At 42.4% G+C, this 16,355-nt stretch overlaps 2 protein-coding genes across 2 annotated transcripts in view; both read right to left on the reverse strand.

Moving 5' to 3' along the window:
• LOC146675622 (protein NLRC3-like) overlaps nt 1-4,200 on the reverse strand; it is a 47,669-nt gene extending 43,469 nt beyond the window's left edge. The window contains exon 1 of the mRNA XM_085400617.1: nt 3,289-4,200. The gene's annotated coding sequence lies outside the window, so the exon portion shown is untranslated. The remainder of the gene's footprint in view (nt 1-3,288) is intronic.
• On the reverse strand, nt 748-8,527 carry LOC146675626 (uncharacterized). Its single transcript, XM_085400653.1, has 5 exons — nt 8,225-8,527; nt 8,042-8,140; nt 7,785-7,883; nt 6,917-7,021; nt 748-1,043 (listed from the first exon to the last, which is right to left on the reverse strand). The coding sequence occupies exons 1-5, from the start codon at nt 8,311-8,313 to the stop codon at nt 926-928; spliced, it is 510 nt and encodes a 169-aa protein (XP_085256779.1). The 5' UTR covers nt 8,314-8,527; the 3' UTR covers nt 748-925.
• Between the last annotated feature and the right edge of the window lie 7,828 nt (nt 8,528-16,355).

Raw genomic sequence — 16,355 nt, forward strand, 5'->3', positions numbered from 1 at the left:
TCTGATCAATCATATTCATGGAGACGTGTATCAGCAACAGAGCAGCTGAGTTTGCAGAAGGACGTCAAACTAAACCACAGGAACAATATGAGGAGATTACACACATAATAAAATACTAGCAGTAACACAGCTGCTGCAGACAAATCAGTCGTGTGATCGTGTGTGAGAGGAGAAGGACTGTAAAGGAGTTTGGTGTTAAAAGCTCTGTATGAATGTGGGAGACTTTGAAGGGCTTTAAAAAGGCCAATATAAAATAAAAGGCAGCAAAATTGCTGAGTGTGAAAGTCACCAGACTTATCAGAGCTCTGTGATTAAGACCTGTAAGAACACCTGTTTGTACTTGTTGGCATTATATCAAACACACACGTATATTAAGCCTTTGTTTGAACTCTGGTTGAATTTGTTACTTTCAGACTGTGAAACATCACAGAGGCTGCAGCTGCAGATCTTTTATTCACCTGGAAATTTACTTTAAATGTTAGATGGAAAATGTGTTGCTCAGTTTAACCAAAGTAAGAACAAGAATCCATAAACCTTCATAAAGACAAACATCTCCCAGAACATTGAGCTGCTGAAGTGTCACTGAAGGGAAAAACTATTTGTCCTCCTCCATCCAGCAACACCTGAAAGACCTGAGTGGAAGCTCCTCCCTACACTGTGTTTGAAGCAAAGCACAAAGGAGACACCTGCTGGAGCAGCTGGAGTCCTACAGACACTCAGCCTCCTACAGACACTCAGCCTCTTCACTACACAAACACCTCCTATAACATCCACTCTTTCCACTCTGACTGCTGTGTTTGTGGAAACACTCCAACACACACCGCTTCACATACCAACATAGAAATGTGTGAAAAAGAGCTGAGCTGATATTAAACATGAGGATTTATTCAAAAATACAGAGTCAGGAACAACATCTAGACACACATTACCTCTCAGCAGCAGAAGAACAGCCTTTAAAGTAAACACCAACATCCTTCGACTCGTTGCTCTTTAAGGAAACACAGCTGGGTTCAGGTCCAGGAGATTCTGGCCTCTTATTGATCCTAAGAGAAAAACAATAAATGTAACAGCTTCATGAGACAGGAAGGAAAAACTGGAAATATTAAATTAAAGACATGATGAACAATCTCATAAAAATAATGTACTTACTCTTTGTCACATAACAGTCTTTTGTTAAAGTTTACAATAACACCCTTGCTTAGTCTTTGCTCTGTACTGCAGGGCCCTGTTTCAGGAAGCCGGTTTAGTGGAAAAACTGAGTAAGTATACCCTGAGTTAACGAAAACTCTGGGTTTTCGGTTTCACAAAGCGAGTTCAGCTGCAGCCTGAGTGAGTCACTATGACGACACACTCCGTGAAGCTAACCTGCCCCCTAGCAGGTTTACTACAACTAACCCTGACTGTCTCCGCCCCTTTGTCGGAAACCTGACAGTAGGAAGTGTCGGACATGGCGTGCCACTTCCTTGAAGAGCCAGTAGATCGTGAAGCCCAAATTCTCCGCAGAGCTCTCCGCCGGGAGAGAGTGATCAGAGCGCGTTTGGACATTTTATCATTTCCTGATGATTTTCTGTGTGAACGTCACCGTTTCTCAGCACAATCTATAATTCATTTGAATAACATCCTCAGGCCATATATTACGCATGTGACATCGTGGACATCCTCTCAGTTCTGTACATATTATTTGTATTGCACTTCGTTTTTTTGCAAACGGGAGCTTTCTGTATAATATTGGTGACGCTGAGCACGTTTCCAAGGCTACCGTCTGTCGGGCAGTCAGGAATGTTACAGTTGCACTGAAACGTCTCCTGTACTCGTTTGTGGTGTTCCCCGGTCATAGACCCACAAGATTCATCAAAGAGGGATGCCACAAAATTGCAGGTATCAGGATGAACAAAATTTAATTCATGATGTGGTGATACTTGAACTACTACTTAAATTGTACATTTATTTTCAGGGTTCCCAGGCGTGATTGGCTGTACAGATGGCACTCACATTCCAATCATTGCTCCTTCAGTAAATGAAGGAGACTATGTGAACAGGAAGTCTTTCCACAGCATTAATGTACAGGTACATAGTTCCCTGTAGCATTTCAAACTAACAAATTATTTCATTATAGTAATGGATGCTAATTTGTGTTCTCTGCACTGTGAAGATCATATGTGATGCTGCCAACATTATCACAAATGTGGAAGCCAAGTGGCCAGGCTCTGTCCATGACTCACAAATATTCCGTGAATGTACACTGAGCACAAAATGTGGACATGGTGAGTTGAGAATACTTTAAAATATATAAAGACCAATTGCTTCAGGGACATTTGAACTGAAGTGTACCCTTCTGTCTTAGGAGAGTTCACTGGCTACTTGCTTGGTGATAGGGGGTATCCATGTTTACCCTATTTGCTTACCCCTTACCCTGACCCTGAACCGGGCCCACAGCAGCGATATAATCTGGCTAATTGCAGGACAAGAGCCAGAATTGAAATGACTATCGGAATGCTTAAGGCCCGGTTCCAGTGCCTGCAAAGACTCAGGGTCACCCCAGAAAGGGCATGTGACATTATTGTGGCATGTGTGATTCTTCACAACATTGCCACAATTAGAGGAGAACACTGTCCTTTTGAACCAAACATCAGCAGTGATCCAAACCATGAACATCCTGACCCTCCCACGGACATACAAGATGGAAGCGCAGTCAGAGACACCATATGTCACAATCATTTCTTTTGACCCATCACCTCAACATGTTGAAAGAAGAATAAACAGATTTTTTGTTCAACTGGCTTTATTGGTCGCCTGTATTTCCTGTACACAAAGTATTAAAAGATGTAAACCTCATAAAGTGTCTCTGTTGCTTCCTCCTCTGTAACAGCTGTCAATGTTTCTTCATTATTTTCCTGTAGTAAAGAAATAGACAACATTGCTGTTCTACTGTAAACTCATATAATCTGTGGAGTATTACTCACAACTGCATGTTGGTCTGGCTCAACAGGAGGCTGCACCAGATGCAGTACACCATCACCATCAACTGATAGAATATGAGGTTTATACAGGTCACTTATAACTTACAAGGGACCAAATGGCAATTAACAAACATACCAAGCACCTTACACTTCATTGTCATTATGCTCTCAAAGACAACCAAGGCTGAGGGTAGGCAAAATCAGTCGGAAAATAACTTCACTACAAAATAATTCATTATGGTAGAGAGTTTATCAAATGAATGTGTCGCACTGCAAAGGTGACTGTGAAGAAAGGATGTATGCACATCATGTATTATTTTGAATTTACCCCTTATGTAGGCACTTGTGTCTTGCGGGGTTATTGACTCAGAGGATGTCCCCGCAGAGATGCCTTCGGCCACAGGGCGCCCACTGTTTTGGCTGAGGGCCAACTGCTCAGCCTCTGTGAGTGGTGGTGGTGGAGGACCCCCACCTGTTTTTCGGGCCTCCGCTTTTTTTCTGTTGGCTATAACGGGCCACATTTGAGCATACAGAGTAAGCAAATATGTACTTGTAATGTGCTCAGATAATTTCAATAAGTGCTTACAGAAAGAAAATTAATGTAGCCTCTAACTGCAATTGATTTACATGGGACAAACAGACCAAGCACTGTGGCTCATAATACAATTACACCTTACCTGTTTGGACTATATTTTTATATTTCATTTTTACTTGCTGCCAGGAACGTTTGGGGCCTGTTGGGTTGCACCTGCGCTCACATCACATCACAAAATAAAATGTATAAAATAACAAATAAAATAACATATGATAAAATAACGTGTTAAATGGGTGGAAATCCCTCGATCAATGTTTATATTAACACTCACGCATTGACTCTGTCGGCTATGTTTTGCCATGCATGCTTTTGCAGCTGTGGCTGTGTTACTTTTTTCCGCGGAATTTGCATGTTATCGGCATATGCTGCCATCAGAATTTCGGCCTCAAGCGCTGTGAAATACATTGACCGCGCCTTCTTTCCCTCCGTCTCCATGGTGACTCGCTTAATCTGTGCTCCGCTTATCAGGGCTTTATGTATCCTCGTCCGCGCGCTTCACTTGGGGTTAAAGCAACTCCGCGTTGACTGAACTAATTGTTATCAGCCTTTCTGAAACCGAATATTCCGAGTTGGACAGTTCGGGGTTACTCAACCGTGAGTGTCGTTTTTCACTCTGAGTTTTCCAAACCGGCTTCCTGAAACAGGGCCCAGTACTTGCACTGGTTTCACTGGACAAGTCTGCATGTGAATCTACAACTGATCTGACATTGTGGCACAAACACAGTAAACAAACACTACGAGCACCTTGTTTCATGTGCAGTGGCTTTCTTCTCATTCTGTTACTGAACACTGTATGAAAAGCCTCTCACTGCCAGCATCCTTCCAGCCCCACGACAACAAGACCAACTCACATCTTCACAACACCAAGAATTTTTCCCCTTTTCTTTGGAGAAACTGAGAAGCCAATAGGATTGTAGCTCAGACTTGCCCACAGTCCTGCTTCATCACTGCTCACTCCTACCTGTGTTGGTGCTGAGTGGACAGTCATAGCCTGCTGCTAGCATGAATGCTAAACGTACTGCTGTGGATGATCAGCAGAAAAACATGTGGTCAGTTTGACTGTTTGCTGTATTTAAAGTGTTTTTCTCAGTTCGTCTGTATTCAAAGTGCATTCGGGGCTTTAGCTGACAGCTCTTTGTGCTAACAAACTAAACTCTCTTAGTTTAAGCCAACAGACCAAACACAAAGCCTGCTGCTGCCTCCATGGGTTAGCTTGTGTGACTGGTGTTTGCACCAATGAAATCTAAATCACACTACAGGGAGTGCAGAATTATTAGGCAAATGAGTATTTTGTCCACATCATCCTCTTCATGCATGTTGTCTTACTCCAAGCTGTATAGGCTCGAAAGCCTACTACCAATTAAGCATATTAGGCGATGTGCATCTCTGTAATGAGAAGGGGTGTGGTCTAATGACATCAACACCCTATATCAGGTGTGCATAATTATTAGGCAACGTCCTTTCCTTTGGCAAAATGGGTCAAAAGAAGGACTTGACAGGCTCAGAAAAGTCAAAAATAGTGAGATATCTTGCAGAGGGATGCAGCAGTCTCAAAATTGCAAAGCTTCTGAAGCGTGATCATCGAACAATCAAGCGTTTCATTCAAAATAGTCAACAGGGTCGCAAGAAGCGTGTGGAAAAACCAAGGTGCAAAATAACTGCCCATGAACAGAGAAAAGTCAAGCGTGCAGCTGCCAAGATGCCACTTGCCACCAGTTTGGCCATATTTCAGAGCTGCAACATCACTGGAGTGCCCAAAAGCACAAGGTGTGCAATACTCAGAGACATGGCCAAGGTAAGAAAGGCTGAAAGACGACCACCACTGAACAAGACACACAAGCTGAAACGTCAAGACTGGGCCAAGAAATATCTCAAGACTGGTTTTTCTAAGGTTTTATGGACTGATGAAATGAGAGTGAGTCTTGATGGGCCAGATGGATGGGCCCGTGGCTGGATTGGTAAAGGGCAGAGAGCTCCAGTCCGACTCAGACGCCAGCAAGGTGGAGGTGGAGTACTGGTTTGGGCTGGTATCATCAAAGATGAGCTTGTGGGGCCTTTTCGGGTTGAGGATGGAGTCAAGCTCAACTCCCAGTCCTACTGCCAGTTTCTGGAAGACACCTTCTTCAAGCAGTGGTACAGGAAGAAGTCTGCATCCTTCAAGAAAAACATGATTTTCATGCAGGACAATGCTCCATCACACGCGTCCAAGTACTCCACAGCGTGGCTGGCAAGAAAGGGTATAAAAGAAGAAAAACTAATGACATGGCCTCCTTGTTCACCTGATCTGAACCCCATTGAGAACCTGTGGTCCATCATCAAATGTGAGATTTACAAGGAGGGAAAACAGTACACCTCTCTGAACAGTGTCTGGGAGGCTGTGGTTGCTGCTGCACGCAATGTTGATGGTGAACAGATCAAAACACTGACAGAATCCATGGATGGCAGGCTTTTGAGTGTCCTTGCAAAGAAAGGTGGCTATATTGGTCGCTGATTTGTTTTTGTTTTGTTTTTGAATGTCAGAAATGTATATTTGTGAATGTGGAGATGTTATATTGGTTTCACTGGTAAAAATAAATAATTGAAATGGGTATATATTTGTTTTTTGTTAAGTTGCCTAATAATTATGCACAGTAATAGTCACCTGCACACACAGATATCCCCCTAAAATAGCTCAAACTAAAAACAAACTAAAAACTACTTCCAAAAACATTCAGCTTTGATATTAATGAGTTTTTTGGGTTCATTGAGAACATGGTTGTTGTTCAATAATAACATTATTCCTCAAAAATACAACTTGCCTAATAATTCTGCACTCCCTGTAATGTGTCCTCCAAGGTGTTTGGTGGGAGCACTGAGTGAAACATAAGAGCTCTGGTAAAATTACAAACAGGGCTGTGAGAGCAACTGAAGTGATAAAAATACTGTTTAAAGATAAAAAACACTTTGATGTTCTCTCGTCACCTAACAAAGTCCAAACCCTGTGAACTATTTTAGCTTTAATAACTGTGGATTCAGGTATCCTGAACCCATCTTTGGACATTTGTAATTAAATATTTTAAAACTCCATCAGAGACTCCTGATGTGGCTGTTTGGAAAAGGAAAAGAGGGACAAAGTGCAGCGTCGAGCTGAGGCTTCATTCACTGCAAACCTACAGTTATGTTTTCTTATTTCTGCTGTTTGCATGTTCACAGCTGAAATAAAGCTGCCTCTTTGACTTCATCCTGTTGTGTTTGGGGCCAATCCTGCCTGCCACACAGCGCTACAGGACAAAGTCTAATATTTTTATCTTTTTAATGAATCTTCGGTCATATTTATCCAGGAAAACACAAACATGTAAAGGAGTCATCACAGTTCTCTGACCTCGTTGGTCCAGGTTCAGCACTGAAGTTTGGAGGGTTTCTTTGTTTGGACCAGTCACTCCTCACAGACGGACAGCTGGATCCTGCAGACTGTGACCTCTGACCTCTGCAGACACAAACATGTTTTATTCAATGATCAATTCTCTGATGAAGTGATTGAAGCAGCTGTGATCACACAGACTGCAGATAATGCAGCTGTTTCCTGTCAGTAACAGTCCTCTTAGATTAGAGTTCAGCTTTCTACAGGAAAACAAATGTCCCTGAATGCAACAGTGAGACACAGTCTGCCTGTGTGGCTGTGATAGCTGCCGTTAGGAGCGCTCATGTGTTTGCAGTTAGACGAGGAGATGTTACCATCATGGACACGTTAACAAATCCTGCAGCATCACGTGGCACAAACACTTTGTGTTCCTGTCATCTGCAAGCAACAGGAAGTTCATTAATAAAGGCGGGATGGAGACGCGACTGTGATGGTTCTCCTTCATCCAGCTGTTACACACATCTGGGCTCACAGGACGAGCCTTTGTCTAATACAGCAGCTGCTCTCTGAACACTTTTCTGAAGAGGAGCTGCACAAACCTTTGTTTGCTTTCTAGAGCAGCGTATCAAAGTCAAACTACCCACTGCTAGCAGCTGTTTCTATCATAGTTTAGGATCCAGATGTGTGAGGTCTAGATTTACACCTCTGATTAAAATACATAGTTAAAAACAGCCAATTGAGTCCAAATGTGTCTTAAACCAGATAAACTGACAGTTACAGCTGAGCCTGTGTGTCCTTGGAGACACTGCTTTGCTACAGAGATGCATTTTAGAAACCAGGAAACATCAAAATCATTTAAATCAGAGAGTTCTTGTTACTAACAGCTCACCTCGCTGCAGCAGAGACAGGCTGGGATTTAAAATCAATGCCTCGATGATTGGACCGGTCACTCTTTAAGGACACAGAGCTGGATGGTTTCTGATTGACGCTAAAAGTAAGTGAACATGAAACATGTGTCACATCCAATGTGTCCAATACATTACATAAAAAGTATAAACAAACTATGTAAATAGTTTATTATTTAAATCGTTAAATAGTAAAAAGCTGATTAAAATTTCAAACATTTTAACACTGACATGAACTTACTTTTTGTCAGATGACTTTTTTTGCCCTAAATTATGAAAGAAATGCTTCACCCGTTTGCTCTTAGAGGACACAGAGCTGGGTGGAGGTCCAGGCTGTTTCCTGTGAATAATGATGGAGCAGTGATGTGAGTGCTGAGCTGTGACATGGAGAAGAGTCATGGACAGTTAGAGATGGTCATCTCACCTCTGAGCTTTGGTCTGGCTCTCATGTTCCCCACACAGAGTGCTTTTAGAGGGAGGGACTCCCTCCTCTCTGTCCTCACACTGATCCATGCTGCTCAATTCACATCAGCTCACACACACTTTCTACCTTCACCTGCAGAGGAAACACAAATCATTCATGTGCACATCAACTGAGAGCTGCAGAGGTCGTGTCTGATGTGTTGGACTAACATCCATCTGAGACGCAGCTTTCATCAGTTCACTACAAAAAGTGTCACAGAGCCCATTTCAGCCTCCAAATCCTCCATTGCTGTAGTCCTACAAAGCAGCCGGTCAAACATGGCTGCAGAGAGCAGCTTTATGTCAGTAACCATGTCCAGGACCGAGCTGACTGCTTACAGAGTTCATACTCTAACTGCTAGCTGCTCTGCTAGCTAAGCTAACTCAGTAACAGTGACTCTGACAGCAGTTACTGTGGAACAGCGGCCGAGCTCAGGACATATTCAGTGTGTTTAGTCTGAGTCCTGGACTCTGATTCAATGGATTCAATCCAGCTCAGAGTTTCATGTGTTCATCAGAATAAAATACATGTACTAATATAACAGAAGTAATGCTCTGAATGCAGGACTGTAATGGAGGATAAATAAGGTTTTTACAGCCTGAAAGAAACATTCAGTTCATATATTTGTAGACAGTGAAGCAGTTTTTAATACTGCAGCTGTTTCCTTCACCTGTGTGTGTGTGAGCCACACCTTCATGTGCTGCTTTAGAAATATGTGGTCTGACTGCTCAGACTGAGTCTAGGAGGAAAGTTCACACGCTGGAGAAAGTTTTGTTCCTAACTTTGTCAGAGTTCGGCTCCAAAGACAAAGAAGACGGAGCTCACAGTCTGTAGATGGTCCTCAGTGTGTGTGTGAAGCCAAGAAAGCACACAGGAGTGTGTTTATGTCAGCAAATCAGTGTGTGTGAAGAGTCTGAGGGAGTGTGTGAATGAGACTAAACACTGAAACCAACAGTCCAAGAAAAGCGTCTGGACTTCTTTAAGTTTAACTTAAAGAAGTCCAGACGCTTTTCTTTTTGTCTCCATAATGTCTCCATAATGCTGCAATGTTATCTGCCCCAGAAACACTGTGCAGAAGCTCTGATGGTGACACAGAAAAGTCACAGTGGAGATACTTCTGTCCACCTTTGATTAGACTCATTATAAAAAGGAAACAAAGTTTGAACACAGTCATGTTTCCAGTTCACTGACTTACATTTATTCCATGGACACTCACTCTAACCTGAAGCACAGCTACAACCCAACATTGTTGAGGCCTCATCTCCTCCTTTCCTGACTGTAGAGGTTAAATATGCAACAACCAACAAATAAAAGAATTTGGTTCATTTCAAAGAAATTCACACGGCGACCAAGTAAAGTAACCGTAGTAAAGGAGACAACATCCCGTTGATGGTGGGATTATTTGAAAGATTTGCTTTAGTCACGTCACCAAATGCAGTTGAACCACCCGTGGATCCATGTTTGACCATTCTACCACTCTGAGCTCTGCTTTTGAATCATTTTATTATTATCATCATTCATTTATTCATTCTTTGGAGGGGGGCTATTTCCTAATGCCGCCCTAATAAGCTGATGTTCAAGGGGAAATATAACAGAAACTCTTTCAGTGTTATTCATTAATAAATTAACAGATAAACTGTGAAGAAGAAAAAACTGAGATTTAAAGGAGAGAGTGAGAAACTTGATCATCCATCCTCATAATACATGTTCATCAGTATCTGCTGTGACCATACTGCAGTAATAACTACAAGTCTACATTTCTGTGACTGTTGATCAATCACAGCAGGAATCTGAGCTCATCTCTGCACACAGAGCAGCTTCAGCTCTGGGATAAACTGCTCGCTTCACGTCCTTCTCAGCTCACAGACACTCATCCTGATATTTTCCTTTAACATTTGATGGTATAATTCATCTGAGTTTACACTTTATCTGCATAAATACAGAAAAACAGACCCAAACACCAGAAACCATCAGTTTCACGTTCAACGGGAAGTGGCTCAAACGTCACAGTTTCATAACGTCACCCTGAACTCCACTCACGGAGTTTCTGTCGCCATTGTAGTTTTTAAAGTCCCGTGATAAAGGCGGGTCTTTCTGTGAATCCGCACGCTCATTGGCTAATAGCTCGAGATTGACACATCGTTATCCAATGAGCGTGCGGGAACTTCCGACATAAAGTTGTTTCCTTTGAAAAACCAAAGTCTGATTATTTTTGCCTCCACTGACGGAGCCTGTTGTTCCCGCCACAGAGACACAGTAATGTCAGAGCGGTGTTAACACTCACCCTGCCTCAGCACAGCTCTCACTCTCCTCCTGCTCTCTCACACTAAACGGAGGCTCAGCTAAACTCACTTCCTCTCTACTTACAGGAAACCAGGGCCCTGTTTCAGGAAGCCGGTTTAGTGGAAAAACTGAGTAAGTATACCCTGAGTTAACGAAAACTCTGGGTTTTCGGTTTCACAAAGCGAGTTCAGCTGAAGCCTGAGTGAGTCACTATGACGACACACGCCGTGAAGCTAACCTGCCCCCTAGCAGGTTTACTACAACTAACCCTGACTGTCTCCGCCCCTTTGTCGGAAACCTGACAGTAGGAAGTGTCGGACATGGCGTGTCCCTTCCTTGAAGAGCCAGTAGATCGTGAAGCCCAAATTATCCGCAGAGCTCTCTGCCGGGAGAGAGTGATCAGAGCGCGTTTGGACATTTTATCATTTCCTGATGATTTTCTGTGCGAACGTTACCGTTTCTCAGCACAATCTATAATTTATTTGGATAACATCCTCAGGCCATATATTACGCATGTGACACATCGCGGACATCCTCTCAGTTCATTGCATATTATTTGTATTGCACTTCGGTTTCTTGCAAACGGGAGCTTTCTGTATAATATTGGTGACGCTGAGCACGTTTCCAAGGCTACCGTCTGTCGGGCAGTCAGGAATGTTACAGTTGCACTGAAACGTCTCCTGTACTCGTCTGTGGTGTTCCCCGGTCATAGACCCACAAGATTTATCAAAGAGGGATGCCACAAAATTGCAGGTATCAGGATGAACAAAACTTAATTCATGATGTGGTGATACTTGGACTACTACTTAAATTTTACATTTATTCTCACGGTTCCCAGGCGTGATTGGCTGTATAGATGGCACTCACATTCCAATCATTGCTCCTTCAGTAAATGAAGGAGACTATGTGAACAGGAAGTCTTTCCACAGCATTAATGTACAGGTACATAGTTCCCTGTAGCATTTCAAACTAACAAATTATTTCATCATAGTAATGGATGCTAATTTGTGTTCTCTGCACTGTGAAGATCATATGTGATGCTGCCAACATTATCACAAATGTGGAAGCCAAGTGGCCAGGCTCTGTCCATGACTCACAAATATTCCGTGAATGTACACTGAGCACAAAATTTGGACATGGTGAGTTGAGAATACTTTAAAATATATAAAGACCAATTGCTTCAGGGACATTTGAACTGGAGTGTATCCTTCTGTCTTAGGAGAGTTCACTGGCTACTTGCTTGGTGATAGGGGGTATCCATGTTTACCCTATTTGCTTACCCCTTACCCTGACCCTGAACCGGGCCCACAGCAGCGATATAATCTGGCTAATTGCAGGACAAGAGCCAGAATTGAAATGACTATCGGAATGCTTAAGGCCCGGTTCCAGTGCCTGCAAAGACTCAGGGTCACCCCAGAAAGGGCATGTGACATTATTGTGGCATGTGTGATTCTTCACAACATTGCCACAATTAGAGGAGAACACTGTCCTTCTGAACCAAACATCAGCAGTGATCCAAACCATGAACATCCTGACCCTCCCACGGACATACAAGATGGAAGAGCAGTCAGAGACACCATATGTCACAATCATTTCTTTTGACCCATCACCTCAACATGTTGAAAGAAGAATAAACAGATTTTTTGTTCAACTGGCTTTATTGGTCACCTGTGTTTCCTGTACACAAAGTATTAAAAGATGTAAACCTCATAAAGTGTCTCTGTTGCTTCCTCCTCTGTAACAGCTGTCAATGTTTCTTCATTATTTTCCTGTAGTAAAGAAATAAACAACATTGCTGTTCTACTGTAAACTCATATAATCTGTGGAGTATTACTCACAACTGCATGTTGGTCTGGCTCAACAGGAGGCTGCACCAGATGCAGTACACCACCACCATCAACTGATAGAATATGAGGTTTATACAGGTCACTTATAACTTACAAGGGACCAAATGGCAATTAACAAACATACCAAGCACCTTACACTTCATTGTCATTATGCTCTCAAAGACAACCAAGACTGAGGGAAGGCAAAATCAGTAGGAAAATAACTTCACTACAAAATAATCCATTATGGTAAAGACTTTATCAAATGAATGAGTAGCACTGCAAAGGTGACTGTGAAGAAAGGATGTATGCACATCATGTATTATTTTGGATTTACCCCCTATGTAGGCACTTGTGTCTTGCGGGGTTATTGACTCAGAGGATGTCCCCGCAGAGATGCCTTCGGCCACAGGGCGCCCACCGTTTTGGCTGAGGGCCAACTGCTCAGCCTCTGTGAGTGGTGGTGGTGGAGGACCCCCACCTGTTTTTCGGGCCTCCGCTTTTTTTCTGTTGGCTATAACGGGCCACATTTGAGCATACAGAGTAAGCAAATATGTACTTGTAATGTGCTCAGATAATTTCAATAAGTGCTTACAGAAAGGAAATTAATGTAGCCTCTAACTGCAATTGATTTACATCGGACAAACAGACCAAGCACTATGGCTCATAATACAATTACACCTCACCTGTTTGGACTATATTTTTATATTTCATTTTTACTTGCTGCCAGGAACGTTTGGGGCCTGTTGGGTTGCACCTGCGCTCACATCACATCACAAAATAAAATGTATAAAATAACAAATAAAATAACATATGATAAAATAACGTGTTAAATGGGTGGAAATCCCTGGATCAATGTTTATATTAACACTCACGCATTGACTCTGTCGGCTATGTTTTGCCATGCATGCTCCCTGTCTTTCGCAGCTGTGGCTGTGTTACTTTTTTCCGCGGAATTTGCGTGTTATCGGCATATGCTGCCATCAGAATTTCGGCCTCAAGCGCTGTAAAATACATTGACCACGCCTTCTTTCCCTCCGTCTCCATGGTGACTCGCTTAATCTGTGCTCCGTTTATCAGGGCTTTATGTATCCTCGTGCGCGCGCTTCACTTGGGGTTGAAGCAACTCCGCGTTGACTGAACTAATTGTTATCAGCCTTTCTGAAACCGAATATTCCGAGTTGGACAGTTCGGGGTTACTCAACCGTGAGTGTCGTTTTTCACTCTGAGTTTTCCAAACCGGCTTCCTGAAACAGGGCCCAGCGCTCAGAGGAGCCGACCGGCCTCACATTTCACCCACAGACACGAACAGCGTGGAATTATTTTATGTCATAAGAAGAAACATATTCATGTTAACACTCACCTGCCTCACCTCCACCTTCCTCCTCCTGCTTTCACTTTCACTGCTGCTCCCTAAACACAGAGGATGCTGGGACTTGTAGTTGTTTCCTTCCGGTGCGGTCTTCCTCTTTGTTTGTTTGTGTTTGTGTTCAAGTTATTTCGATCATGTAAACATCAACAGAACACGTGAAGCCACACAGAGTTTGTATGTCGAGGTGGGTAGGAGGGTTTGAGGGTTTGGGGAGGGGTCAGAGGGAAGAGGTCTCTCAGTCTTGACAATCCACATTGATGGCATTGCATCTTTCAGCGTGTTTGTGGGTCGATTTGGATGCTCCAGGTGTGAGAGCAGCCACTCAGCCTCTGCTGCAGATGTGTGTCACAAGTTCATCTAGTAGTGAGACGGTGGCGCAAGATGGCGAGTTGAGCAGTCGCACGAATTAGGAGCTCGTTGAACTTGTCCCAGAATTTACTTTGTGTTCGTTATTGTTTCCACTCGAAAGTAGTAAAATGACTGCCCCAAGTATAGTTAAACCTGCTAAATTCAAACTCGACCTCAAAAAACAAGAAACAACATCGCCATGTGATGGAAAGGAAGACAGCAGAGAAGGAACGGATCATGACTACGTAGAAAAAACCTTGAAAAAAGAGTGGACGAGCAGCTAGCTGACCTGAGTGTGCAATGCAAGCAAGCTAGTACGATGCTAGCCAGCCTAGCCAAAGCGGTTCAGTTCAACTCGGAGGTGAAAGAATGTAAACAAAAGGTTAAAGAGTTGGAGAGACGAAACGAGCAGTTGACCAAAGATAACTACGATCTCAAGGAGAGAGTGTGACAGCAAGAAAGGTACAAAATGAGGTGGTGCCTCCGGATTAAAGGATTAGAAGAGAAAAGAGATGAAGGTGTCAGATCGCTGGTTATTGTAATTCTTGGCAAGATCGCACCTGATATGATATCAAAGCTTGAAGAATCTGTGGATGTGGTGCATAGAGTTGGGAAGAAGATTGAGAACAAGGTCCGACATATCATCATTCTGTTTGCTCTGAGACACGTGAAAGAGGAGATTTGGCGTCGCACCAAAGATTCGGCTGTCTGTAAGAACGGGGGTTTCCACTTCGCTGAGGTACTGCCGCGGGAGGACTGGGAAGAGAGGAGGCGGCTGTGGCCGCAAATTGAACAAGCCAGACGGGCTGGGAAACGGGCCTTTTTCCGGGGTCCTCATGGATACATCGAAGGACGGAGGATCATCGACGTTGAATGAAAGACTTGATGTAAGACTGTATACAGTGGAATATTATTAATGGGACAAAAGAGTTCTACTTAAAGTTAAAGGTTATTAGTCACTGAGTTGGTGACAAGTGTTACAATTTAAACTCATGTTTATATATTTTTCTTTTCTTTTTTAAAAAAAAAGTTATTTTCTTAGCATACTCTTATTATGGTTCACTCAAAAATTTCTTTTGGTTCATTAAACGTTCGGGGTTTGAAGGAAATTGTTAAGAGAAAGGCACTTTTTTTATTTTGCAAGGGGCAAAAATGTCACTGTCTGTTTTTACAAGAGACTCACTCTGTGGATGCCGATGTTACCTTTTGGGCTAATCAGTGGGGAGACAAGATTCTTTTCAGTCGTGGATCTAACAGATCTGGAGGTGTGGCGATTTGTTTTAATAAGTTCCCAGGGGAGATTATAACATATAAAGCTGATAGTGAGGGTCATTGGTCAACTGCAGCTTGAAGAGCGAAGGTATATTTCTAATTGTTACAAATCTTTATGGACATAATAACGAAGGTCAAAATAAACGTCTATTGGAAAATCTAACAAATGTTATTTCAGAGTTTAAAGTTATGTACCCCACAGATTACATCCTAGTAGGAGGAGACTGGAACATGACCTCAGATGAATGGATGGACAGATGGCCTCCTCGCTTAGGAAGGAGGCAACAGAATAACATTATTGAGAACTTTTCTAGTGATAATAATTTTACAGACATTTGGAGAAGTTTGAATCCTGGAGTTAAGAATTATTCATGGTTTAAACCTAATGGAGAAAGCAGGTCAAGAATTGATTATTGGTTAGTGAGCGATGACATTTTGAGGTGTACTTCACCATCTAAAATCTCCAAAGCACCCCTATCTGATCACTGTTTCATTGATCTTGTCTTAGAACCAACAAGGATGAAACGTAGTAGCAGGGGATATTGGAAATTTAATGCCAGCCTTTTAAATAAGGACAAGTATTGTGATAAAATTAGACATAAAATTACAGATATAAAAAATGATGACTCAGTAGTGGGTAATATACAGAAATGGGAACTTATTAAATTCAAAATCAGAGAATTCACTATAAAATTCTGCAAAGAACTGAACAGGGAAAAACGGGAATATGAAAGTAATTTACTTCGTGAAATAACTCAGTGCTGTAGTAAAGAAAAACTAAACGTGCAAGAAAAGAATAAATTGATGGAGTTACAAACTAAATTAGACGATCTTTACCTAGAGAAAGCCCAGGGTGCCTTTATAAGATCGAGAGCCAAGTGGATTGAGGCAGGTGAAAAGAACTCATCATATTTTAGTAAGCTGGAAAAGTGCAGACAGCAGAGAAATCTAATCTCAAGCTTGTTGATAAATGGGACTGAATGTAAAGATT

Source organism: Rhamphochromis longiceps, linkage group LG3, assembly GCF_057381845.1.
Source record: "Rhamphochromis longiceps isolate RC_006_pf linkage group LG3, R_longiceps_female_GT1.1, whole genome shotgun sequence".
NCBI lineage: Eukaryota > Metazoa > Chordata > Actinopteri > Cichliformes > Cichlidae > Rhamphochromis > Rhamphochromis longiceps.